The 27,217-nt window shown below is 38.8% G+C and overlaps 1 protein-coding gene across 2 annotated transcripts; it reads right to left on the bottom strand.

Annotated features, from left to right (window-relative positions):
* Positions 1–1,452: 1,452 nt before the first annotated feature.
* On the bottom strand, positions 1,453–26,567 carry LOC117874053 (WD repeat and coiled-coil-containing protein-like). 2 transcript variants are annotated; one of them, XM_034763867.1, is made up of 3 exons: positions 24,645–26,567; positions 8,984–9,104; positions 1,453–1,865 (listed from the first exon to the last, which is right to left on the bottom strand). In XM_034763867.1, the coding sequence occupies exons 1-3, from the start codon at positions 26,565–26,567 to the stop codon at positions 1,699–1,701; spliced, it is 2,211 nt and encodes a 736-aa protein (XP_034619758.1). In that variant the 3' UTR covers positions 1,453–1,698. The 2 variants fall into 2 exon arrangements, 1 of the variants encoding a protein (XP_034619758.1); XR_004644885.1 differs by lacking the exons at positions 8,984–9,104; positions 24,645–26,567 and adding an exon at positions 4,142–4,470 and having other exon boundaries at positions 1,784–1,865.
* Between the last annotated feature and the right edge of the window lie 650 nt (positions 26,568–27,217).

A 27,217-nucleotide genomic window follows, 5' to 3' on the forward strand; every position in this document is an offset into this window, starting at 1 on the left:
GCTTGTAAAGAGTCCTCAGAAAGCCTCTCAAGGAATTGGCCCCCCAGCTGGATTTGAGATTTTTAGAGCCCTAGATGCTGCTCTGGCCCTTTTACCCAATGTTAAGGGACAGAGGCTACCTTAGTATAAGAGTCCAATGGTACTGGTCTTGGAGAGGCCACATTTTAAAAACCTCTAAAAATTACCTAAAATTATTTTTACATACTTTTCCCCGCTAGCAATGCTGGGATTTTAAGGTCCAAGATCTTGTGACCTACCAGTATTAGCCATATGCTATTGGGAAAGGGGTAGAAAAATTCTTGCCTTTAAACTGATGGTTTAAAGCTTCCATTGCTGGCCCTGATATGTGATATTGAACCTTAAACCTTTCATTGGTAGAAGACTGATTATTTCCCATCTTGAGTCATAGGCCTATGTAATTTTGGAAGAGAAATCCCACATTTTGGGGGAATAGAAAGAAACATGTCTTTTATTGCTCAGTACTGTGGAATGTTAGAATAAGTCCCAGGAGGAGATTCATTTATGGGGAGAGTGCAAGTGAAATGAGTTGTATGATAAATGCGGTTTATCACATAGATTTTACCATATGTCTGCTATATAAACAATGTTACCAAGATTCCCAAGGTGCAGGGAAAACACTTCTCAGAGATATTCACAGAGACAAAAACTCAGACTGTGAAGATAAATGTTTATAACAAACTTAGGGACTAAAATGTGTTGGGGAAAAAATTACATAAAAATTCATCCTTCATTCCTTTAGAGCTAAGGATGAAACAGGTATGCCTCTCCATACTTTCTGTCAGTGCATACCCAGTAGGAGAAGCAGGAGCCACACACAGGATGGACTGTAACACTTCACCCTTCCCTCCCTACTTCCTGGAAAAACAGTGAGAGTTTATTCAATTCCTTTGTTGTTCCTTCTCTCATCCTCATAATCATTATAGTTTGAGCTCCCACAAATCTGTCCATCTGCTCCCAGGATGTGCCTGTATTACGTAGTGTCTTTGAATGTCTTCGATCCTTGCTTTACCTTTTTTTTTCTCCTTTATTGCACGCTAAATAGTTGTTTTCCTAGGTTCCGCTATACAAATCCTCATGGCAGATGAGACACCGATATAGCTCTTTTAACAGTCATGCATCTTCACATAAAAATCATGTATTTCTCCAAAATGCTGCAAGTTTCCCTAGGATCCACTGGAGCAGCAAACTGTTGCCAAGCCAAAAAAGTGACAGCTTTCTGTGTATGTTAATAAACAGAAATGAACTTTAAAAAACTTCCTTCAGTAACACCAGCTTTTAGTGCAAAAGGTGTACCTGTTACTGCTGAGTTGCCCCACCCACTCTTGATATTTATCCATTATTTTCATCACACGATTTTAACTTGCCACTCCAAGAATAGCTTGAACAGAATTAAAGTACCAGCTACAGAGAAACAGTCTTTCCCACCCACTGCTCAAAACCTGCCACAAGCCTTATGAGTGTCAGATGAAATAGACATGAATCTAGAGCTGATTCTGCAGCAGGGACCATGGAAGCCCAGATAGGATCTAACTACTGTGAAACTGGGCCACATGTATTACAGTTTCAACGCACTGAATATATGGGAGACAGTTTTCTAGTCATGCAGTTTCTGATACTGCAGAATGTCTTTTTTTATTGTCTCATAACAGAAGGGCATTCGCATTCTTCATCCTGAAATTATGTCACACTGCTTGGTGGTTGTATAGACATGCTGTTTTTGCAGGAGTGACTTCCACAGACTTCTGAACTGTCACTTCCATCCCTTATGATTATCTCTTGTTTTGCTTTGAACATTAATGGAACAAAGCCTTCGCTGTCTGCAGTGAGAACAATCCAAGAAGAACCTATAAAGAAATTGAGCATTAAAGAAAATGAATGTTCTGATGTGATTACATACAATATACAATCACACTTTAAAAGTCCAGCACATTAGCCTTCCTTTTCCTTGGCATTAAAACCTTGTCTATATTAGCAAAATTCATATCTGGCAATCCGCTGTAAGTGAAGCTTCCCCAATGGTAACATTAATGGAAGTCCTAGTGTACAAAGGGCTCTGGCATTTTTACTAACCCTGCTCAGTGATAGTGAAAAACAAATTCAATTTTTGCTAATGTGGATGTCCCCTAAGCACCCCCGCTTTCCTCCTCAAAACTTTTTTGTCTAGCCTTCCACAACTAACCTATGCTCCAATGCCATCTACTTCTGCTCATCCATCTGCTCATTCCCTCCTCCCAAATGATGAAGGAATGACAAAAATTAAAATAAATTATTAAGAAACTACCTATGCTATATTTGTTTTGGGGATAAATAGAAACTTCCATCTCCAGGGCTTTCAATCCAGCACTGTTCAGCAGCTCTAAATTCAGGTGACATGCAGAAGAAAAAAATGACTTTGTACTTTTCCCCACTCCTAATTATGATTAGGGCTGTCAATTAATCACAGCTAACTCACATGATTAACTCAAAAAAAATCGCGATTAAAAAAATTAATCATGATTAATCACAGTTTTAATCACCTTGTTAAACAATAGAATACCAATTGAAATGTATTAAATATTTTGAATGTTTTTCCACATTTTCATATATATTATATTCTGTGTTGTAATTGAAATCAAAGTGCATATTATTTTTGATTACAATATTTACACTGTAAAAATGATAAACAAAATAAATAGTATTTTTCAATTCACCTCATACAAGTACTGTAGTACAATCTTTGTCATGAAAGTGCAACTTATAAATGTAGATTTTTTGTTACATAACTGCACTTAAAAACAAAACAATGTAAAACTTCAGAGCCTACAAGTCCACTCAGTCCTACTTCTTGTTCAGCCAATCGCTCAGACAAAGAAGTTTGTTTACATTTACAGGAGATAATGCTGCCCTCTTCTTATTTACAATTTCACCTAAAAGTGAGAAGAGGCATTTGCATGGCACTTTTGTAGCCGGCATTGCAAGGTATTTATGTGGCAGATATGCTAAATATTCGTATGCCCCTTCATGCTTCAGCCACCATTCCAGAGGACGTGTTTCCTTGCTGATAACGCTCGTTAAAAAGAAATGCGTTAATTACATTTGTGACTGACCTCCTTTGGGGGTGGGGGTGGGAATTGTACGTCTCCTGCTCTGTTTTACCCGCATTCTGGCACATATTTCATGTTATAGCAGTCTCGGATAAAGACCCAGCACATGTTCATTTTAAGAACACTTTCACTGCAGATTTGACAAAATGCAAAGGTAGCAATGTGAGATTTCTAAAGATAGCTACAGCACTTGACCCAAGATTTAAGAATCTGAAGTGCCTTCCCAAAATCTGAGAGGGATGAGGTGTTGAGCATGCTTTCAGAAGTCTTAAAAGAGCAACACTCCGATGTGGAAACTACAGAACCTGAACCACCAAAAAAGAAAATCTGCTGGTGGCATCTAACTCAGATAATGAAAATGAACATGTGTCTGTCCACACTGCTTGGATTGTTATTGAGCAGAACTGTCATCAGCATGGACCCATGTCCCCGCGAATGGTGGTTGAAGCATGAAGGGACATATGAATCTTTAGCGCATCTGGCAGGTAAATATCTTACGATGCCGGCTACAACGGTCCCATGAGAATGCCTGTTCTCACTTTCAGGTGACATTGTAAACAAGAAGTGGACATTATCTCCTGCAAATGTAAACAAACTTGTTTGTCTGAGCTACTGGCTGAACAAGAAGTAGGACTGAGTGGACTTTGTTTTATTTTTGAATGCAATTTTTTTGTACATACCTGTACATTTGTAAGTTTCAACTTTCATGATAACGAGATTGCACTACAGTACTTGTATTAGGTGAATTGAAAAATGCTATTTCTTTTGTTTTTTTACAGTGCATATACTTGTAATAAAAAATAAATATAAAGTGAGCACTGTACACTTTGTATTCCATGTTGTAATTGAAATCAATATATTTGAAAATGTAGAAAACATCCAATATTAAAATAAATGCTATTCTATTATTGTTTAACAGCGCGATTAATCGCATGATTAATTTTTTCAATCACTTGACAGCCTTACTTATGATATAAAGAGGTCTTGAAAGGATCCCATTTTCATATGTCTGTTTTTTATTATTGCATGGTTTTTACCTTAGAAATATCAGGAATGTCAAGTCTTGTTCTTAGTGGGTTTGTGGGATGACTTGTTAGAGGTCTCAGAAATGTGGATTTTGAGCTTTCTTACTCCTCAGTTGAAGAGGTGGGTTGTTGAATCTCTGACAAAGATGTATTTTCTCCCAAGTGTTTCTCGGGCATTTGTATTAAATAGGTGATAACAATAACAACAAGAAGACTTTTAAACAGACTGAATAAAAATGACTTTCCCTCTCAATTAATTAGGTTTCACTTGTATAGTACATCTGATATCATAAACCTACTAGTTCGCCAGATCTCCACAGATTCTCAGGAAAATATAGGGTAGACAGATCTGAATTTCTAATGTTTAAAAAAGCAGAAAAAAAGAAGAAATAAAGAAAGAAAATCAAAACCATTCAGGTTTGCTTCATGCATCATATAGATGCAGAAAATAATACAAATCCATTTTCTTTCCTTTGTAAATCACCTTTTAAAATAAAGCAATATTTACTGTGTATGTTTACTGCTAGTGGGTCTTTTCCTTAATGGGCTATCAATTATGTTATCCTAGGACATAACATACACATATATAACAATTTGTCTGTATATCCTTTGTTTTATTCAGTTGGACATTTCAGAAGAAAGAACACTGACAGCAGTACCACTCTGTGAACCTGTGTGTGCCATATTATTGATAAGGCCTACTTGTCTTGTAATTATGGAATAGAGGACCTTGAATAGCATCATTTGATATATAGGAAGGTAGGTTATGTTTCATTGTGTATATTTTAATAGTTCTTATACATTTTGCTTTTCTACACAAAATGAAAAAGATTATGGAAAAAGGAAGTATAAAAACCCTAAAATGCTGTGCTTGATTTTTTTTTTCAGTTGCAACATTGTGTATTTGGCAAAGCGAAATCTCCTTTCTTTATGCTATTAACTAAGCACTTTCACAAGCTGCTTCACTATTTCATGTTGTCATGTCACCTATAACGTCATAAGAAGATTGTCATTCCCAACCATGAACCTTTAATCTTTTTCTGTTAATACCTTCTTTCTAATTCTGGACAGACTTTGGAGTCCATAAACTAGAGGGCTGTAATTGGAAATGCTGCCACACAAATCAACAGAACTGCATTATCAGCCAAACTGATAAAACCTGTTTTTTTATTATTCTCTTGTGAGTTTTTATCCCTATTCATCTGAAAGTTTGAAAAATCACAATTGCAATAAGTTAACACTCGTGTTATATTATATCCCACAAAATGTTTTGTTACTTAGAGATAGGGTGGTGCAAAAAGTAATGTTAAAAATACGCTTTTACCTTGCATAACTATTACAGATGACCTGCAGAAGTCTGAGACCTCCAAATATGTGCTGTTACCAATGCTGTATTTGACAGGCTATATTTAGCAAGAGTAATGGCATTATGCTGCTGGACTTAAGCATTTAGGGCAAGGCTAAGTTCATTCCTGATGCAATTCCATTCATTTCAGTGGGTTTGCATCAGTATGAATTTGGCCCACTGTTGCAGATTAGCATTTCAAAATGTTAATTCAAAAGAAAAAAATTTGGAAACCATCACTGCAAACTAAGGATATTTGTCAAAGTGTCCCATCTAATTATGTGGCGTTAGAGGATGGGATGGAGCTGAGTAACATTTTTGTTAACCCTTCAGTGTACTTTGTGTTTTGTTGCAAACTGGAAAAATCACCCCACATTTGTGGTACAGTCTGCTAATGTTCACAAACACTTGTGCCCAGGCCATCTCATGGTTTTGTGTCAAAACTATGCAAAACTTGTGGATTTACAGGGTTTCAATGCAAAACGAGGTGAAACTCAGCAATTTTGATGGATTATACTTTGAGCTTTGCAGCTCACCTAAATCCCAAACTCAAAGGAAAACTCAGGGAGCGCAACCTCTCCCCACTCCCGGTCAGTTCTTCAATTGATTGAAGAATCACATAAATCCCTCTGCTCTGAATCTGGTACATTTTGCATGGTTTGAGAGGGATTCTTAGTTCAACAATTCCCTTTGCTCTTTACAAACAGACTCCTTTTTTGAAGAGTGTAACAGCACACTGGACAGAAGAGACATCTGGAGGTGCTTCTGTGCTGTGGCATTTGTCTTCTATAAAACCTGGGGCATCAAAATGAAGAGTGTTGATGTTAACTAAACTATCAGCCTTTCTATAGGCTGAAAAGAGGCTTTCTCTCAGGCTTTCTTGTTAATTTTCATAATAATCTCTCCATGTTTTCTTTAATTAAACAGGTGAATTTGGTGCTCTTAAAATCAAGAACTGGTAGTGCTGGCCAAAGATGGGAATTCATCCCCTCCTCCCCATGCTAAAGCCACTTTGTGTTGCTGCAAAGGGATCTCTCTGAAAATACCAATTCCATAGAAGGCCTCCCCAGTAGGTGAACAGTTGGCATAGTTGCCTCTATTCCACCACCTGCAGCCACCTCCGTGTAAAAGGTATGCTGATAAAGGGAGAGATGTCTTATGTCCCACCCATGCTTGACTGCTAGAGCTACCCAGAGAGACCATTGCAGCCAGGGTACAAGTTAAGGCAGCCCAAGACCAAACCAGTTTCAGGGATCCCCAGTGTTAGGGAGACACCATCCTCAGTTTTTGCACTGGTCTCAGCATCAGCACCAGGATGAATCAGGCCCAGTGTAAGCAGCTGCTGTGCAGATTTTCCTACGCTAGTCTGTCCTCACTGACAGCACCCGTGCCATCCCTCTGCTAGTCTCTGTTTAGCAGTGAGCTGCCAATCATAGCATATGACATAGTCAGGAAGGTTTCTAAGGTACAGAATGGAAGTTTTGGTCAAAATGAGAGAGAGAGAGAGAATCCCATCCCAGAATAGCCAATAGCCTAGTAGATATGGGAGAGCCAAGTTCAAGTATCTGATTCAGAGCAGGGGTTTAAACCTAGGTTTCCCTCAGCCCAGGTGAGTGCCCTAACCACTAGGTTATTGGGGCCAGGATTGCTTTTGCTCTCTGAACATTTTTTGAAATGTTGAAAATTTTCATAGGACAGGAAAATCATCTCCCACCCAGCTCTAATTATGAGGAATATTTTTATTTGTTGGTGGCAACTGGGCTGGGAGGTAGGAATTTATTGTTGGGTGTCCCTGTGGGAGGAAGCCACTCAAAGAGATCACAGCTACAGACCAAGGCAAACATTTATAATGTATAGAACGTATGATAAAACAAGCCACAGAAACCATTTCAGAGGAGAGGAGGAGAAATAAATGCCCTGCAGTGGCTGAGAAGCTGATAAACATTTGCAGACAAGGATTGGATAGTTCAGGGACCAGGGAGAAGATTTTCCTGGCTCCTCCCCATCTTTACAAATAAATCACAGGTGGAAGGTAAAGAGAAGAGTTTGGCAGATTAGAACTCCTGCGCTAATTTTAGATTACACTAATCCCAAGAATTTCCAGACATAAAAAGTGTAATATCCCAGGAATGATTCCCCCCCCCCCAAACCTCTCGTATCATCAGGTACATGGCATGTTTGTGGAAAGGGGTAAAGATGCCAAAAGGCTTTAAAAGGAAGCATCCCTGTTTACAAAGAACTTTGTGTTCTGATTATTTTCTCTGTCTCCCTCCGCAGAGGAATCTAACTGATTGCTCTGGTTTGGGGGCAGCATGGCAGGGCACACTTGCTCTTCATAGAATCATAGAATATCAGGGTTGGAAGGGACCTCAGGAGGTCATCTAGTCCAACCCCCTGCTCAAAGCAGGACCAATCCCCAACTAAATCATCCCAGCCAGGGCTTTGTCAAGCCTGACCTTAAAAACCTCTAAGGAAACAGATTCCACCACCTCCCTAGGTAACCCATTCCAGTGCTTTACTACCCTTCTAGTGAAAAAGTTTTTCCTAATATCCAACCTAAACCTCCCCCACTGCCACTTGAGCCATTACTACTTGTTCTGTCATTGCCGCCTTACTCTGTCTTGCCTCTGCTTAAGTCCACAAACAGCTCAAAGACATTTTTACTGGTAAAACACCCCATGCAATTTACAATATTTATAATTTACAATATTGCTTTCCACCATCCTTATACTCTGTACAGCCTTACTTACACCTACTGTCCTAGGGAGTCTTCAGCTCCTGAGGTAAGCAGGGAAGAGTAATCAATCAATCCAATCAATCAATCAATCAATCAATCTCTCTCTCTCTCTCTGCTTCCTTCCATCCCTCTTCCTTCCCGTGCCTTTTGTACCATTTGCCCAATGGCCTAATTAGCCTCTTAGTTCTCTCCAGCCCATCAGTTAGGCACAACTCTTCTTAATGAGGTCTTCTCTGGGGTAATTAGATCCGCAGTGACCAGAGTGCTGGCTTAGGTGCTGTTGCCCAGCACTCTGTCATAGGCAGCTATGCAATCATCCCTAACATTTAAGTACACCTCTACCCCGATATAACGCGACCCGATACAACACAAATTCGGATATAATGCAGTAAAGCAGTGCTCCGGGGGGGCGGGGCTGCACAGTCCGGCGGTTCAAAGCAAGTTCGATATAATGCAGTTTCACCTATAACGCGGTAAGATTTTTTTGGCTCCTGAGGACAGCGTTATATCGGGGTAGAGGTGTAATTTTGGGAGATGTTCTGACAGGGGTACTAGAACAAATTTTATAGTGGTGTGCTGATGATGGAAACCAGGTGTTTGGTGTTTGTTATTACTACTTCAAGCCAGGACTACTAGATTCTGCCATGTTTCAGACAAGAAAAACAAGGGCTTATTGGGAAAAATGTCAAAATACCTATATATGTTTCCAAGTACAACTTTGATATTGAAAATGTCGTCTGTAACCCAGCCACCAGAAATATACAGAACGTACCACGTTTCATTTCAATAATGGGTAGATCAAAAAGCTGCTGGACTAAATTCAGGTGGATCTTGCCATCACAAAGGAGAACAGTTCTTGTTTCTTCAGCAACAGCTCCATTTGAGAAATACTTCTGCGGATACATACAGGTAAAAGAAAAGGTCATGTTAGAATACTAGCCACTTTTTACTTCAAGAATCAGGCCCTACAACTCCTTTATCATTTTGGGTTTTCATCTTCTCTTTACTCCCAACAATGTATCTATATATTTATGGGAATAAGGCACCCATATTTAATTGCAATATTACAGGTTCTGTCTCACCAGACCCAAGAAGAGAGGGACTCATTTGTCTCCTGGCTCCTTAGAGTCATGTCTGCAGGTTGTAGCCCTTTATTTTATTTAAAGTGAATTTTATAAAATGGTATTAAATCACCATGGATTCAGCTTTGGCAGCTACAGTTTCAAGCTTAACAGAGTGAAAGTCACCTCTGCTGCTTGCTTCAGAGTTAGAGTCTCTAGGAACACATAAAGACCAAGAGTAGTGACCACACATACCTTCACTAGTACAAAGTCTAGTCTATTTTAAAAGTTTTAAGTTATGATTACCCAAGCATATAGAAATTCTATAGAGACCTATGCACAAGTTACAAATATAGTTATACTCACATTCTTAACAACAGTGTTAGGGTCTGATGGGTCTCTCATGGCTTGATCATCAGTAGAGGGATGGTTCCTGCTGGAGTCTCCCAGAGGGAGCTCAGTTTTCCCATTCTGGGCATCCTCTATTTATAATGTGATTCTGTCTACACCTACATTCTGCGTGTGTCAATAAAAGTGTCCACCCTCTTTTCTCTTATTGGTCAGTGTCCCCTAGAAACTTAAGGGACCACAATTTTCTATAGGTTGTGTAAGTTCCCTTTGTTCTCATTAGCATTGATGCACAACCTGTATCCCGTGGTTTAACACATGTGTCTGATATACCTGAAATATCTGTATGATATTTTTATGATCTAATATTAATCTTCTGAGTAATTTTGTGCAATTTTACCAGTTGGTACCTCTTTCCGCATAATCTTAGGGCATCGAGTTATTTCTTGGTCACTTATGTCATTGTTTCTTGTTTCCAACACCTAAAATAGCTAAGCTAAAGTCTTGCAGGCCTCAACCTACAGGTCTTGTGTTTCAGCTTGTCTTACTCATGTGTACTTGGTTCCTTACTTACTGAGTTCCTCTAAATACTGATCAATCTTATACGTTTATAATCCTACAAATTAACTCTAATTAACATACAATGAATATATGTAACATAACAAATTGATTAATCATAACATCACACAATAAATGACTACTAAGCTAAAATCATTGGCTACAACATGCAGCTCAAAACTGCACCAGCTTCTTTGATGCCATATTGCCTTGCAAATTTAACCACTCCTGGGGGAATTCAGCGCTACTGCACATGCACAGAATTTATGTTCCCTGCAGATTTCTTTGCTTCCTCGCAGAAAAATGACTTTCTGACAGGGAAGCAAAGGGAAGCCATGAGAGTAGTCATGTGACCCTTCCCAGCAGTGTGTTTCAGGTGCCCAGAGCAGCCAGCAGAGAGGTAAGTCACTATGGGGAAGGGGGCAGAACTGGGGAAGACCCAGGTGGTGGATCCTATCCTGCACTGGGCTCAGAGCTGGGGAGGATGGGACTTCCTCTTCCCATGCATGGCGTCCGGGGCTGGGTCAGTCACACCTCCAGATTTCTCCCTTAGCTTCAGGAAGTTCTGCAAACTCCCTTGTCCCCCCCCCTGCATCCATCGCTCCTCAGCTGCAGGGGGAGGGATCCCTGTACAGGGAGCTGCTCCCCCATCCACCCAACCCCTGTGCATCCAGACCCATTCATACCCGGACCTTCCCGCCGAGCCCCACCCACCCCTCACTCAGAACTCTCCCAATAAGCCCCCTGCACCTGGACCACCCCTATAAGCCACCCGGCTCCCCACCCCACCGAGCCCCAACCAGATGAACCTGGATCCCCACCAGTGGGGGAGCCCCACTCCCCCAGCATCTGGACCCCCCACTGAGCTCCCCACACCCAGACCTCCTGCCAAGTTCTATCCCCACACACCCAGATCCCCCCCCGAGCCCCAACCATTTTCATCTGGACCCCCCTGCAGAGTTCCTTTACCATTGCACCCAGAACCCCCCAACAAGCCCCTGTGCCTCTGGATCCCCCCTGCACTTGGATCCCCACACACTAAACCCCTCAACACTTGGATCCTGCCTCGATGAGCCTGCCTGCCCCATACCTGGTACACCTAGTAGGGAGAGGAAGAGCCAGGGGGTGTTTCTGGGGCAGGCTTGGTCCTTGTGCTGTGTCAGAGTTGGGTGCAGCCTCACCGCTGAATACGTGTCCTGGTGGGGGAGCTGCACAGTGATCTCCCACCTCTGTGCAGCCAGTGGCCTGTGCTCCCCAATGCCATGCTGGAGCCTCCACATTTATTTGACAAATAAAATTTGCAGAATTTTAAAATATTGTGTGCTCAGAATTTATTTATTTTTTGGTGCAGAATTTTTAATTTTTTGGCACAGAATGCCCTCAGGAGTATGTAATGTACTGGGCCATGTGTATAAGTGTCTGTCCTCTTCTGGGTGAATTTCAGTCCTGCTTAAGTGGATCTGATCATGTCATCCACTAGTGATTGGCCTACAGAGCTTACAAGCCTAATGCTACTACAACTAATAAGCAGCCTCCTTAATTCCAGTTGTACAGGTATGTGTTTGTCACACATTTGGCCCCAATACAATCCATCTCACAGCTCTAGCAGAACAGAGGGACTGTAGATCTGCCCTAATCAGGCAGCTGGGGAATCTGTCTTGGCGTGTCTGGTATAGCTTTCTAAGGAGGGGTGGAACTTATACTGGGAGCCAAACCAGACAAACCAGAGAATGGGGGAGTATAAAGATGGCATACAGCCAGCCTTGTCCTCCTTTTTGGTGCTGTGTTGGGTGGACTTTAGCTGGACTAAGGACTGAGGCCTCTGAATTCTGTTCCTACTGATGACAGCTCATTTTGGTCCAGATCCACAGAGATATTTAGGCTCCCAACTTTCATCAAAGTCAATAGAAATTAAGAGCCTAAATACCTCTGTGAATCCAAGCCCAAGTCCACAAGACCACAGCATGAGGAACAGCTGATGATTGTAAAGTCTAAGTAGCTATGTAATTGATAGATATGCTTATATATAATTTGCTGTCCACTATTATCCAGAGACAAATTTCAACATTACTGCTTTTCAAGTGACTCTCTGCCATTATTAAATATCTATGGTTTGGATTATTTCCCCCTAAAACATACTACTGTATTTTTCTACTTTGAAGTTCACTTTATTTCCTGCCCTTATTTTCCATTACTTTAGAACCTATTTTATTCCTCTGGCATCACTTGTGTTTGCAACACCTCCCAATTTAACATAATCTTCTAATTTAATTACTATGCTGTTGACCCCTTCCTCCTCCAACTTTTCCTTTTGTGTATTCAACATGAAACCAACTGCAGCACTGTAACATTTTAGGACAGAAAGAAGAGACACCATCTACCCTAAACCTAATTTGGGTTCTGCTCTAGTTAGTGTTTGCACTTTGTATCCTTTGATATTTCTTCTTGATGTCAAACTTCTTTTTAAATCAGTTCACAGCTGCATCTTCTATTTCTGTACTGAGTAATCTGTTCCACATGTTAATTAACCTTTGGCTTAAATAAATGTCTCCTAATCTCCTTTAATGCTCAATTCTTAGTTTCTATTCAAGATCTCTTGCTGCTTTTGATTCTGTCCACATCTCAAACAGTTTTTCTGCAGCCACGTGCTCTTTACCCTGCAGCGTTTTAAACCCCTCCTAAACCATGTAGTCTCTTTTCTTTCATTGCAGCACATTAAATCCTCCTGGTTTTCACGTAACCACACTGGGTTATAAATACCATCACAGTGCCACTGAACTTCTGTGAAATTACCTTTTCCCCATTCTATTTTAAATAACTCATGCAGATGAGTAGCTTAATATTATTTAATTTGTGTATTATGGTTGCTCTGAGAAGTCCTATTAGGATAGGTACTGTACAAATGTCTCTAAATTAAAAAAAAAAATCCCTGCAGATATTTGTATTCTTGTCCCCATGCTAAAAATAATTAGCAATTTGTTATTGTGTAATGACTGGAAGAAAAAAATCCAAGTAATTTGAAATACTTCAAATAAGTCCCCTTTCTGATCTTAAACCACTGGTAATTTCTTTAATCTTTGTTTGTAGCCATAATTTATGAGACCTCTTCCCTGGTCATTTTAGTTCCCCTCAAGTTCTTGCTTTTCTTTTTAGTAATACTATATTGCACTTAGATTTATACACAGGGTTCAAGAGACATAATTTTCAGCAATGGGTATAATGAGTGTCCCTGCAGACCTTTGCATTTGCACTCAAAAAATTGATATTTGCATATGCAGAACAGATATTTGTGCACAAAAGCAAAGTGATGTTTTTTTTTGTTCTTATGAGCTTGTACGATCCAAATGTACTGCCACATTTTGCCTGAATACTGGTAGAAACAAAAAAACTTTGTCTGATTTGCTCTTGCATCAATAACTTATAAACAATGATGGGCCTGAGCTGAAAAATTCTGACCCAAAGGTGATCCTTCATAGAATTTGAGGGGTTTTGAATGTAGTGGAGGCCCATTTCTTCATACCAGTTATCTTCAAGTCAAGAATGATCAAGACAAATTCATCCCAGCTCCATCTCAATTGACTACAAATCAGTTGATTATAATTAGTGAAGTTATGTTAGGGATGAATTTGGTGCATTATGTTTTTTGCTTAATCCTGCCATCTCTTATTGTAGCCTCCCCCAAGAAGTGAATCACAATTTTATAGTATGACCTACTCTTTATAAAACCACATGGACTGTCTTAGATCACTCTGCTCTGTCCAAGATCCTTTATCTTATTCCTGCCTATGATTTTACATATTTTCCTTGTACAGATTTCAGAAATCCAGATCTTTAGTTTCAGGTTTTTTTCTTTTCATTGCTTTTAAACATTAGTGTTACATTAGTCTCTCTCCAGTGGTCAGGCACTTTTCCTGTTTGTAGAGATAAATTAATCTCTGTTACATTTTGTGTCTGACTGTTGGAGAATTCTGTTAAGATCATGGGCTTCCTCTGTTTTTAATTGCTCCAAATTATTTCAGACTCTTCTGATTTATCATTTAGTTTAAGTAACAATAATGCACCTTTTCTTTGAGGAACACATAATGCTTTACATACATTAATCAATTTAGCCTCATAACATTCTTGAGAGGTAGTTGATTATTATTCCCATTTTATAGATTATGAAACCAAGGCACAGAGAAATTAAGTGATTTACTGAAGCCCATACAGGTAATTTGTGGCAATGTAGAGAATAGAACCAAGATCTCATGCCTCCCACCCTCATGCTTTAACCCCAAGGTCATTTTTCCTCCAATTCCATCAAGTTTCACTGTCTGTTCCTAGAAGCTGTATCTCTGATTCTGATGTATTGCTCTCTCTAGGAGGCTAAAAGGGCTTGTAGTTTTCAGTTTCAAAGTCTTTACTGTAAACTGCTTTATCCATAAACAAAGTTTATTGGAGGACTAAGGGGATACGTATACAGAAGTGACAAATATTTCCAGATACTCAAGTGGATATTATCTGCCCAGGCTTCTTTTGGCCAACTTCCTTTAATGTATCTGGTTCCAGCTCTCCCTCAACAAGAATCTGGCAACATGAGCAAGCCTTTCCCTCATCTGTCGCAGCTTAACCGCCACCAGATTTTACAGCTTTGTAAAAGGATCACATAGCTTGCAGCCAGGCAGTCTCTGTATTGCCAACCCAAACTTTCCAAACGCATGAGTCAGGACCCCAAAAATCACAAAGCTGCCTTCAAAATCACAAGATTTAAAAAAATGGATTGCGTGTTTTTTCTTTTTGTTTTTGAACCTTTAGGGTACCCTCAAGTCACATGTTCAAGCTTTTCTCTGCAACCATGAGGGCTAGAAAACTTTTTTTTTTAAATGAAAGCTGAGAATCTCATGTAACCACATGCCTCAGTGAGCTGAAGCTTTAAGTAAAACATTAAATAGCGCTAGACTTATAATAAAATCGCAAGAGTTGGCAACACTAATTTGCCTGGCACCTCCCAAAGAGCTATTGTTATTCTACCTTATTCTTCTCCCTTTCTTGACAGCTTTCCAGAAACTCAGCAGCTAATGGTTTTTTACTGCTGTCCTGGGTTCTGCTTCACTGAGCCTTCCTGAACAGGTAAATTTGTAATGTACGTGATAGGAAAAAGTTGAAATACTACATTTATACTATGGTAGATGTGATATATCTTGACTAGGGCTGTCAACCGATTAAAAAAATTAATCACGATTAATTGCACTGTTAATAATAGAATGCCATTTATTTAAATATTTTTGGATGTTTTCTACATTTTCAAATATATTGATTTCAATTACCACAAAGAATACAAAGTGTACAGTGCTCACTTTATATTATTATTTTTATTAAAAATATTTGCACAGTAAAAAACAAAAGAAATAGTATTTTTCAATTCACCTAATACAAGTACTGTAGTGAAATCTCTTTATCATGAAAGTTGAACTTACAAATGTACAATTATGTACAAAAAAAATGCACTCAAAAATAAAACAATTTAAAATTGTAGAGCCTGCATGTCCACTCAGTCCTATTTCTTGTTCAGCCAATCGCTGAGACAAACATGTTTGTTTACATTTACAGGAGATAATGCTGCCCGCTTCTTGTTTACAATGTTACCTGAAAGTGACAACAGGTGTTTGCATGGAACAGTTTAGTCAGCACCGCAAGATATTTATGTGCCAGATAAGCTAAAGATTCATATGTCCCTTCATGCTTCAACCACTCTTCCAGAGGACAGATGTCCATGCCGACGATGGATTCTGCTTGATGATGATCCAAAGCAGTGCGGACTGACGCATGTTCATTTTCATTTCTGAGTCAGATGTCACCAACAGAAAGTTGTTTTTCTTTTTTGGTGGTTCGGGTTCTGTAGTTTCTGCATCAGAGTGTTGCTCTTTTAAGACTTCTGAAAGCATGTTCCACACCTCATCCCTCTCAGATTTTGGAAGGCACTTCAGATTCACTCACGTTGGTGCCTTCTTTGCGTTTTGTCAAATCTGAGGTGAAAGTGTTCTTAAAATGAACAACATGTGCTGGGTCGTCATCCGTGACTGCTATAACATGAAATATGCAGGTAATACAGAGCAGGAGACATACAATTATTCCCCAAGGAGTGCAGTCACAAATTTAATGAATGCATTTTTTAAAATGAGCATCATCAGCCTGGAAGCATGTCCTCTGGAATGGTGTCCGAAGCATGAAGAGGTATACGAATGTTTAGCTTATCTGGCACGTAAATTCCTTGCTATGCCGGCTACAAGAGTGCCATGTAAATGCCTGTTCTCACTTTCAGGTGACATTGTAAATAAGAAGCAGGCAGCATTATGTCCTGTAAATGTAAACAAACTTGTTTGTCTTAGCGATTGGCTGAACAGGAAGTAGGACAGCGTGGGCTTGAAGACTCTAAAGTTTTACATTGTTTTGATTTTTTGAGTGCAGTTATGTAACCAAAAAAAGATCTACATTTGTAAGTTGCACTTTCATGATAAAGATATTGCATTATGGTACTTGTATGATTTGAATTGAAAACTATTTCAATTGTTTATCATTTTTATCATTAAAGACTAACAGATTTATTTGGGCATAAGCTTTCATGGGTAAAAATCCCACTTCTTCAGATGTATCTTCACTCCATGCATCTGAAGAAGTGGGGTTTTTACCCACGAATGCTTATGCCCAAATAAAACTGTTAGTCTTTAAGGTGGCACCGGACTCCTTGTTCTTTTGTGGATACAGACTAACACGGTTACCCCTCTGATGCTTGACATTTTATCATTGTTTATCAATTCAGTATTTCTTTGTTTATCATTTTTACAGTGCAAATATTTGTAATAAAATATAATAATATAAAATGAACACTGTACACTTTGTATTCTGTATTGTAATTGAAATCAATATATTTGAAAATGTAGAAAAGCATCCAAAAATATTTAATAATTTTCAATTGGTATTCTATTTTTTAACAGTGCAATTAATATCAATCAATTTTTTTAATCCCGATTAATTTTTTTAAGTTAATCGCGTGAGTTAACTGTGATTAATCGACAGCCCTAATCTTGATTTTAATAAGGCTTTTGATACTGTATCGCATGACCTTGTCATAAACAAACTAGGGAAATACAACCTAGATGGAACTATTATAAGATGGGTGCATAACTGGTTGGAAACCCATCCTCAGACAGTAGTTATCAGTGGTTCACAGTCAGGTTGGAAGGACATATTGAGTGGGGTCCCACAGGGATCAATTCTGGGTCTGGTTCTGTTCATTATCTTCATAAATTATTTAGATAATGGCATACAGAATACACTTATAAATATTATGGACTATACCAAGCTGGGCGGGGTTGCAAGTGCTTTGGAGGATAGGATTAAAATTGAAAATGGTCTTGACAAACTGGAGAAATAGTCTGAAGTAAATAGGATGAAATTCAATAAGGACAAATGCAAAGTACTAAATTTAGGAAGGAACTATCAGTTGCACACATACAAAATAGGAAATGACTGCCTAGGAAGGAGTACTGCAGAAAGGGATCTGGGGGTCATAGGTGATCACAAGCTAAATATGAGTCAACAGTGTAACATTGCAAAACATGCAAACATCATTCTGGGATGTATTAGCAGGAGTGTTCTAAGCAAGACATGAGAAGTAATTCTTCCGCTCTGCTCTACACTGATTAGGCCTCAACTGGAATATTGTGTTCAGTTCTGGGCGCCACATTTAAGGAAAGATGTGGACAAATTAGAGAAAGTCCAGAGAAGAGCAAAAATAATGATTCAAGGTCTAGAAAACATGACCTATGAGGGAAGATTAAAAACATTGGATTTGTTTAATCTGGAGAAAAGAAGACTGTGAGGGGACTTGATAACAGTTTTCAAATACTACAATGTTGTTATAAGGAGGAGGGAGAAAAATTGTTCTCCTTAACCTCTGAGGATAGGACAAGAAGCAATAGGCTTAAATTGCAGCAAGGGTGGTTTAGGTTGGATATTAGGAAAAATTTCCTGCCAGGATGGTTAAGCACTTGAATAAATTGCCCAGGGAGGTTGTGGAATCTTGATCATTGGAGATTTTTAAGAGCAGGTTAGACAAACACCTGTCAGGCATGGTCTAGATCAATGGTTCTCAAACTAGGGCTGCCTCTTGTTCAGGGAAAGCCCCTGGTGGGCCAGGCCAGTTTGTTTGAGAACCTCTGGTCTAGATAATATGTATTCCTGCCATGAGTGCAGGGGACTGGACTAGATGACCTCTCAAGATCCCTTCCAGTCCTACAATTCTATGATTCTATGATTAATGATCATTCTTTGCTACTGTCTTCCCCCATTCAGTGACAGGGCATGTTCCTATCACACTAAGAATCTTTATTTTCTGAGTCATATTTGTCTCTTCCATTCATGAGTTTCTTTCACCAAACCTTAGGAGGTCTTGAGGAAAAACTATTATCTCAAATTCTTTCTTGTTTCGAAAAGTGCAGGTTATTCAAAAGATAACATTATTCAAAACTGAAAATGAAGTGAGAGATCTTAACCAGATATTGAAGTATGAATACAATCAAACCTCAAGAAATCTTGTAAGAAAATTGAGGAAAAGTGGTGTGCTAAATATATGAAAATTCTAAGGTCATTTCCAGTTGAGGGCTTGAAATGCACTAGCAACTGTTTTCCAACACATGGCTGGGAGGCTACAGTAGTCAAGTCCATGCTATCTATTTGTAACATGTGAGCTAGTATATTTATGGGCGGAATTGTTTACTAAAGCAAAGAGCAAATAGGTTTTTAAAAGCCCTTGGATTACATGTCTTATACAATCTGTTTGTACTATAAGTAAACAACATATTTTATCCCCACCCATCAGTCTGCCAATATCTTCAACTCTATCCTTTCCTCTTCTTAACCCTTTTGCTTAATTTTAATCTTGTACATCCTCCTGTACCACCCACATTCATTCACCTTTGTACAAAGATCATCTCTATGAATTTAAGTCCAGCTACTGATGAGATGGTGGTACAAATCAGAGTACACTGTCCACTCACAGTTGTGGGTAGCCCAGCTTACTACCTATGGACCAGATTGTGATACTCACTCACCTTGAATAGTGCCTTATTCCACCAATGATCCCATTAAAATCCATGGGGCATCTCATGTGTACATACTCCTTAGTGTCACTAAGAGTGGCAGAATCTGTTTCTATGGAAACACGCTATGTAATGCAGAAAACATCCTTTTTTTTTTAAAGGCAAAAAATGTGCTTCATTCTCCCCGATCTACCTACAGCCTAGTACCTTCCTCTATTTCTTTCAGCTGTAGTAAATCCATGAACCATTTCGATAATCAGGAGGGCAGTTTTGAATTGGATTGAAGAATAGAAAGGAAGCCATGAAAATGATGGAAGATAAAGGTGATCTGACTCTGCTTCCTGGAGTGACAGACTAGTCAGGCAGCCTGAAGTTTAGAGAGCAGAGATTTAGGAAGACCATAAAAAATGGAACTGCAGCAGTCAAGATAGGAGGTGATTAATGCTTGGATAAGGATGTAAGCAAAAGCAGAGAGGACATGGTAAGGACAAATTCTGATAATGTTCTGAAACTGGTGATAAGCAGAAATACAGACAAGGGAGATGTGGAAAGTAAAGTAACGTTGGAGGTTAAAGATGACGCTGAGATTTCTTGCTTTGGAAGCAAAGTTAAGGCCTGAATTAAGGAAAGTGATAGCTGAATCAGAAACTTGGGGGCAAAAGAGGGCCATCTTACCCAAAAGAGAGTCTTCATTCTTGTATGTATTCATTAATAGAGTTATTATTGTATAGCTTGGATCTAAAAGTCAAGACAGTAATATAGACAGATTGGTATCCTATATGTCAAGGTGCTGAGTTCTTCTAGTGAGATATATGCACTGACTGCATTAGGAGTTGATGGTACTCAGCACCTCATGTACCCCTTCCAACCTGAACATCTTGCAGGATCATGCCTTTAGGGTTGATGGAGATGGAAATTTGGGTGCCATGTACAAAAGCCTTGAGACTTTATTACCAATAAAGAGATTAATTTACTACCGCCAATCTCCCTCGCCTAATACTGTATACCTATTCCTTAGCTCATTCACTTTACTCCTCTAACCTTGGTCTCCTGTCTATCCTCTGCCCTTGCCTTCCCACTATTGTGTATAATCGTGTCCCAGGTTTTGTTGTTGTTCCCTATACTCGTCTCATAACTTACTGTACAACCTTGCTTTTCTCTTTATTTTATAATTGATCAGGTCAGTGTACATGTACAGTGTCTGAAGGGTGCTTATACAAGTATAAATTGAATTCTATACACTATCAGTGAGTGTTAAGTGGGAAATCATGATAGCTAATAATCCAAAATACATTTGGTTTTCTGTTTAATTTTGTGATATACCCTGTCAGTGATATCAATTTCTGAGACAATACTGCTTGTGAACAAAATGTGAGCGTAACAGTATTCTTCAAGTTACAGCAGATGACTCTTATCCCAGTTAGTGAGGTTTGCCTAAATGGCAGTCACCTGGAATCCTGATGGTCCAATTTCCTATTGTAATTAGTTTCTAAATGGGGCTAATTACTTGTTCTTTTTTTCTACAGAGAAACTGAGTGATAAAATATCTTGTTGCAAAAAGCACGCTCCGAAACAAATCTATAGCACATTATTTTACTTACTCTTTTTTTACTTATTTAATAAAAAACTGTTACTGAGTCTCTCTGCCTGCCCTCCCACAATACTCACAAAACCATTCATCTCTACATGATGCAGCTGCAATCATATATGAAGGCCTGGAAGAATTAGTTTTTAATTTTTTTGTACTTTTGACAGATAATATTGCTGCTTGTTTTAAAGGTTTTAAAATATTTTTATCAATTTACATTTTCATAGTTGCAGGGAATTATGGGGAGGGATCAGACAAGACCATTGTGTTTTAACGGCTATAAAGCTTTAACTTTTCAAATCTCAACATCTACTGTAATTAAATAATTGTTGTCTGACCATCAAATTGTCAATATCGTGTCAAAATATACAAAGTAAATATCCTTAAATAAAACTCTAATAAATTCACAAGCTGCATTTTTCTTACTTTGTCTGTCCGTACATTTTGATTATTATCAATGGAAATATTTTTTGTCTGTGTACAGTGTACAGTGAAATTGATGTTTACCAGCATTTGCTGATAAAAATCTAATAGTTCCAAACCTAAATATATGCTGTTCAAAGTGAATGATGGCATCACCTCTATAGCTGAAGGCTATTACACAAGCTACAATTGTGACAGCTCCAAAGTTTGAGTGGTCATCAGGGACCCCACTTTTCAGTGATAAGACCCCCAAAATTCTCTAATAAAAAAACATAAAAATCCGCATTTGTCTGCGATTAAAATGAAACGCTGAACTTTAGTTTCCCTAGCCACAATATACGTAGGTATCAGTTGAACACATTATTGATATAGTTACAATTTTTAAGTTGACAGCTGAAGTCCCGCTGCATGGGGCTGACAGTTCATGCCCCGTCCATTCTCCTAATTATCCAAATTTTTGATGATCAGTTCTGGCCCTGGTCCCAATTAGATTAGATAATTGGGGTTTCACTGTATATGGGTTTTTTTCCCCACAAAACGTAAAAACTAAAGATTCTCTGTAAAAGTGCAAATTCCACATTTTTCCAAGGCAAGCGGATTTCTAGGATCCCTGGTGATCATGACTCTCGCCAGTGTCCATAATTTACATAGAATATAAGGCCGGGGACTACTGAATAGACATAAGTGTCTCAGAAGTTACAGTTAGTATTGTCATGGCAAATCTGTAAAGAACATAGACTCCTCCTTACAGGTAGTGTAGCATTACTAAAACTTATACCGTTTTTGTAACTTACTATGGAGAGAAATGGAAATTGTTAAATAATTTAGATTCAGATTTATCTTAGACCATAGTTTTCTTAATAGTATGGTGTATATTAACATTGTCACCTAATAAAGTTCATAATTGGTCATTAATTACTGCTGTTTTTTACTTATAATGATTTAAATCTTACTTTTATGTTTTTAAGTAGCCCTATTGTTATACTGTGTTGTAGTTATTATTGTATGTATTTTATAATACAGTACTGCCCAGATGCCTGCCTCAGTCAGGGTTGGGCCCACATTGTGGTGAGTGCTGTACAAACCCATACAAAGACACAGACCTTGCAATGACAAGCTTACAAATAAATGCTGTACTACAGTATTACAGTACTGCATTGTTACCTATATTTAGAATATTTACCACAGAAAGGTATTTATACATAAGGCAGCAAGGCCATTTCCTGAGCCTTTTGCTGGATGAATACAGAGCCTGGCTGTAACTCCATGGCTCAGCTGGTCTCTGAGCTCAGAGAGTGCTAATCAGCTCATGAAGCAGGAACAAGACTCAGATGTCTGAATCCAAACTAATCAAAACATTTATTTTCTGAGAAAATTATTGGCGGTCTCTGAGGCAAAATATATCTCTGTCTGTCTGGATGTCTCTTTGCCATCAATCTCTTTTTCATTATCTTTGACCTTATGTTGTATTGCTACATCTCAGAAGCTAAAAAGGGTTAGACTAGGTCAGTACTTAGATGAGAAACCTTCAAAGAACACCTAAATGTGGAAGAAACCTATTCATTAAGCTGGAGAGACAAGGTGGGTGAGGGTAATATATTTTGTTGGCCCAACTTCTGATAAAAGATATTACCTCACCAACCTTTGTCTCTCTCATGTCCTGGGACTAACATGGCTGCAACACTGCAAACATTCATTAAGTGGCTCTTTTTCTGAATTAGTTTAATGTGGTGCTGTCTTTGGATGAGCTAAGAAACCAACCTGTTCCTTTCGTAAACAAAGAAATTCATTCTCCAATGGGATCAGGCTGGCATCGTTTACCAACACCAAATTCACTTTGATTTAAAAGAAAAGCAATCATCTTTCTTACTACTTGTGCAAATATAGTTATGTGCAATCAAGCACTTACGTCGTAATTCAAATCTTATGCCGGTGCTAGATCCCATAGCCTAAACTTCTATTTGGAAAAGAATTGGCCCCACTAATTCTAACCCAAAAGAAGGTGCTTCTTGCAAGACAATGAGATAGTAAATGTTCAGAAGGCAAAAGAGCTTCAGTTCACTATAAGGCACAGGAGTTTACTTTTTGGTGAATATAACACTAAACTATTTAAATTAGTATTTTTTCTTTTTATGTTGGAGTCTATGCAATATATTCAAGTGAAATTATTGACTAAACGAGATCAAACACTTTGCTTTCACCCAGAGTGCCAACACATTCATACTCCAAAATGGCAAGAAAATAATTTCTAAAATGTTATGAATGATGTTTGAATCAAGTAATCACTTCCTTACAGGATGTGTAGAGGAAGATTCTCTCCTTGGATGTGCACGTGGCTGTCATTAGTGTAACAGGAAACCACTGGCGCACATCTGAGAATCAAATTTAACCCAGAGATATATAATTTTAATACCACTACATAATAAAAATTAATATCTTATATTTCCGTAATGCCTTCCACACCAAAGGATCCTAAAGTATTTTCAAAAGCTACAAGGTATACAAATAAATGTATCTAGTTTCCTATTATACTAATCTGAAGGGTGTCTCAATAATAATAATAATTAATTAATAATGGGCCAAATATTGAAGTCCTTACTCAGTTAAAACTCTCACTGAAATCAATGGAAGTTTTGTCTGAATAAGGGCTAGATAAGGACTTGATTATTTGGTATATTACTTATTAGTTAATAAAATAATTAGCAGTTAAATACATACACATTTTTTAAAGAAATCAAGTTAAAATGGTAATATTTAAAAAAAAAATTGAACTGTCCTGATGTGTAAATATTGTCAGTGAAAAACTAAACTAGAGATGGGCCAAGTTGCAAAGTTCAGCTCTTTCCCATCTGAACTTTGCAAAAGTCTAAATCTAAAGTTTTGTTTCAGCCCATCAGAGATACTGGCTAGCTGCAAACTTTGGATCTGAACCCAGATCTGAACTTCATAGGCTTGTTGGTGGGAGTAGCTGTCACATCCAGTGGAAGTGTTTGTGGGCCCATCTCTACACTGAACTAATTCAAAACCCTTTTGTACAGTGATAGTTAATGTTCTGTGCTCCTTTTTGATATTTGCATGCAACTCCAATTAGCCTCAGTGGTAGTTACATCTGAGCAATGAAGGAAGAAAAGACCCTGATTTCTTATGCAGAATCTCCTATAAAATTCAACCAACTGGTTGCAGAAATCCAAGTGATTGTTTCAATGGCAAGTTATTTCACAACTCTGAATCAAGTTGAGTGTCAAGCTCTGATGAAATCTGCTAATTGGACTGTGAAAATTAAAATACATCCCCTTGCTTTAAAATAAAATGTTTAAAAAGAGAATTTTAAAAAAGCTACCTGATAAGAATGTTAAATTAATAAAAAAAAATTACCTGATAAGTGATATGGACAAAAGGTGGCTCCTGAAAAGATGGATATGCTAGAGATAACCTCTTTCCATTTTTAGTGGAGTCTGTTAGTTCAGAAAGGTGCAGCTGTAATTCAGTGAAGCTGCCACAGAGTCTTTCTAGATTCCTGGATATGTGACTTGCTCCTTTTTCACTTGGCAAATTGTTATTTTTAGGAGAAACAGAAATTTCTTGAAACACATCCAGCTGCACTTTAGGAGAAGCTGGTCTGTTGGAAAACCTGGTTGGTGTACCAAGTCCAAAGAGGGCCACTGACCGATTAATTGGCTCAGCATCCAACGTTTCCAAAGCAATGGATGGGTCACCGGAGACCCTTTTTTCATCAAGGTCACTCACACTTGATGATGAGCTTCGTTCATAACTGGGACTCTTCACTTCTTCTATAAGCCTTCTCCTGCCACTAGAGGATTGAATTATAGTGCTACCTGGTATTAACAGCTCCCTGCTCAAGGGTTGATCTTCCATGGCAAGATTTTCAAAGAACTTCCGTTTTCCAAGAGTATTTATGGAGGATTCAAAATTAGAAAGCAGATTCTGGGTGGCATCCGACGGCACTGAAAAATCTTCTTCAAATATTAATTCTTTGATCATTAAACGAATAATGTACCTTTCTGAACTTGAAGATGGAATGAGAGCAGGGTCAGTGAATTTCTGCTTTCCAATCAAAATCAACAAGAGTTTATCTGTCAAGAAGCACAAACCCTTCGGTCTTTCACTTTTCTCCAGTTGGATTTGTTGAATATTGGGCATGCAGGAAGAGGTTACCGAATAAACCAAAACAATGTTACAAGTATTGGAAGCTACTGCCACAATCTGAGCTCTAGGGTCAAAAGCTATTATATCAGGGACCAGAATGCCTGGGATGCTGACTTTTCGGGTGGTCGTTACCTTTCTCTCAAAAGTCACCAAGATCAGGTATGAAGAGTCTTGATTGTTTCCTGGGACATAGTCCTTGCGTCTCAGAGGAATGAGAGGACTGGGATCAGATCTCCGATGGTTTGCAAGGATATGGGTCAAATCCACAGGACCTGATGAAGAAGAAGCTACTGAATCAACAGCCACTGATTTTTCTGAATCTATTGATTTTCTTCTTAGGTCCATGGAGTATTCCTCATCCCCAAGTGCCAGAGTAGACTGTGAAGTTAAAGAACCTGTTTCAGTACCAGATGGCACATCAAAAGTAATGCCTGCATTTAAGCCGCAGATCTTATCTAACGGAAGCTCTGTGGCTACAGCAATTTGGAAATCTAAAGTAGCTTCTATAGCACAGATATAACCACCCACATCAAATATTGGGCAAAAGAAGCAAGCATTTAAAGCTTTCTGAGCATCATCCCATATGTAGGAATGAAGGGCACTGCCTATAGCAACCACTAAGCGATTACCATCTTTAGTCCAGCAAGCACAGTGGATGAGACCACTGCTTTTGATATCCGCCTTAACCCTGGAATTATCAGAACGAACAGCGTGTAAAACTGAGGCGTCCCGTTTAGTAAGCACAGCCAAAATATCCTTCTTAGGATGCCACACACAGCCCTGGGGAAGCATTGGGAATGGCTCACCCATTTCACAAGTCTGAGAAACCAGGAGCTTTTTCTTTTCCAAAATGTTATAGCTCAGCTGCCAAACAGTGACATGTTTTTTATGCTGAACAGCAAGCAGAGCTGGTGTGTCTGCAGCACAACATGAGCCCCAGTAAAGTCCATGAACATGTTCAAACTGACCAATTACACTCGAGTCACCAAACTTGAGTTCTCCATGATGAAAATGTAAAGCAGTCAGTGCCACTTGCTTCCCATCTGTCCAGGCAATTCCATGCACAGGATGTATGGCCTGATACAAGGCATTAAGGCCAGTTCTTAGAAGTTTTGCCTTTCCCAACTCCATCCTTTTAAACTTCCTCCCTAGAGGTGATTGTTCCAAGGTAAAAAATCCACTGGATTCATTTGAGCATCTTGATAAGGAAAATGAGTCCCTTGGCTGTTGAGTTGTTTCCCGGTAGGTGAATCGAGCCGATTTTTTTTCTAATAAGCAAGGAGCCTGAAATACAAACTCCTTCACACTGTGCTCTTCTAAGTATAAATCCAGGTGAAAGATGCTTTTACTATGCTTTTCCCTGGGAGGAGTTATACTCTTCATGTGATGTCTAACAAGGTTTAGCTAATTACTGTATGCTTCAGTGACGTTTATCTCAGTAGCCTATTTTTAACTCTTAAATGCTGGGAGTATATTTAAAAATAACACTCTAATACCTTGACCTTCAGTGAACGAAGGGCTTCTTCAATGAATGGAGGAGAGAGATCCTATGCTGTTAAGCCTTGGCATTAAGCTACAGCATGAAATAATGATCTGACACTTCTTTATGGACAGGCTTTGAAGGAAGAAGTAAGATTTAAACATATCCATTAAGAGTAAGGGCCAGATTCCAATCTCTGATATGCAGCACATTTCAAATATTCCTAAGGGGGCGTAAAAGGGGAAATAGGAGAGAGCAATCATACTCACTGGTTATATGAAATGTGTGAGAGAGGGAGACA

This window comes from Trachemys scripta, chromosome 3 (assembly GCF_013100865.1).
Source record: "Trachemys scripta elegans isolate TJP31775 chromosome 3, CAS_Tse_1.0, whole genome shotgun sequence".
Lineage (NCBI taxonomy): Eukaryota > Metazoa > Chordata > Testudines > Emydidae > Trachemys > Trachemys scripta.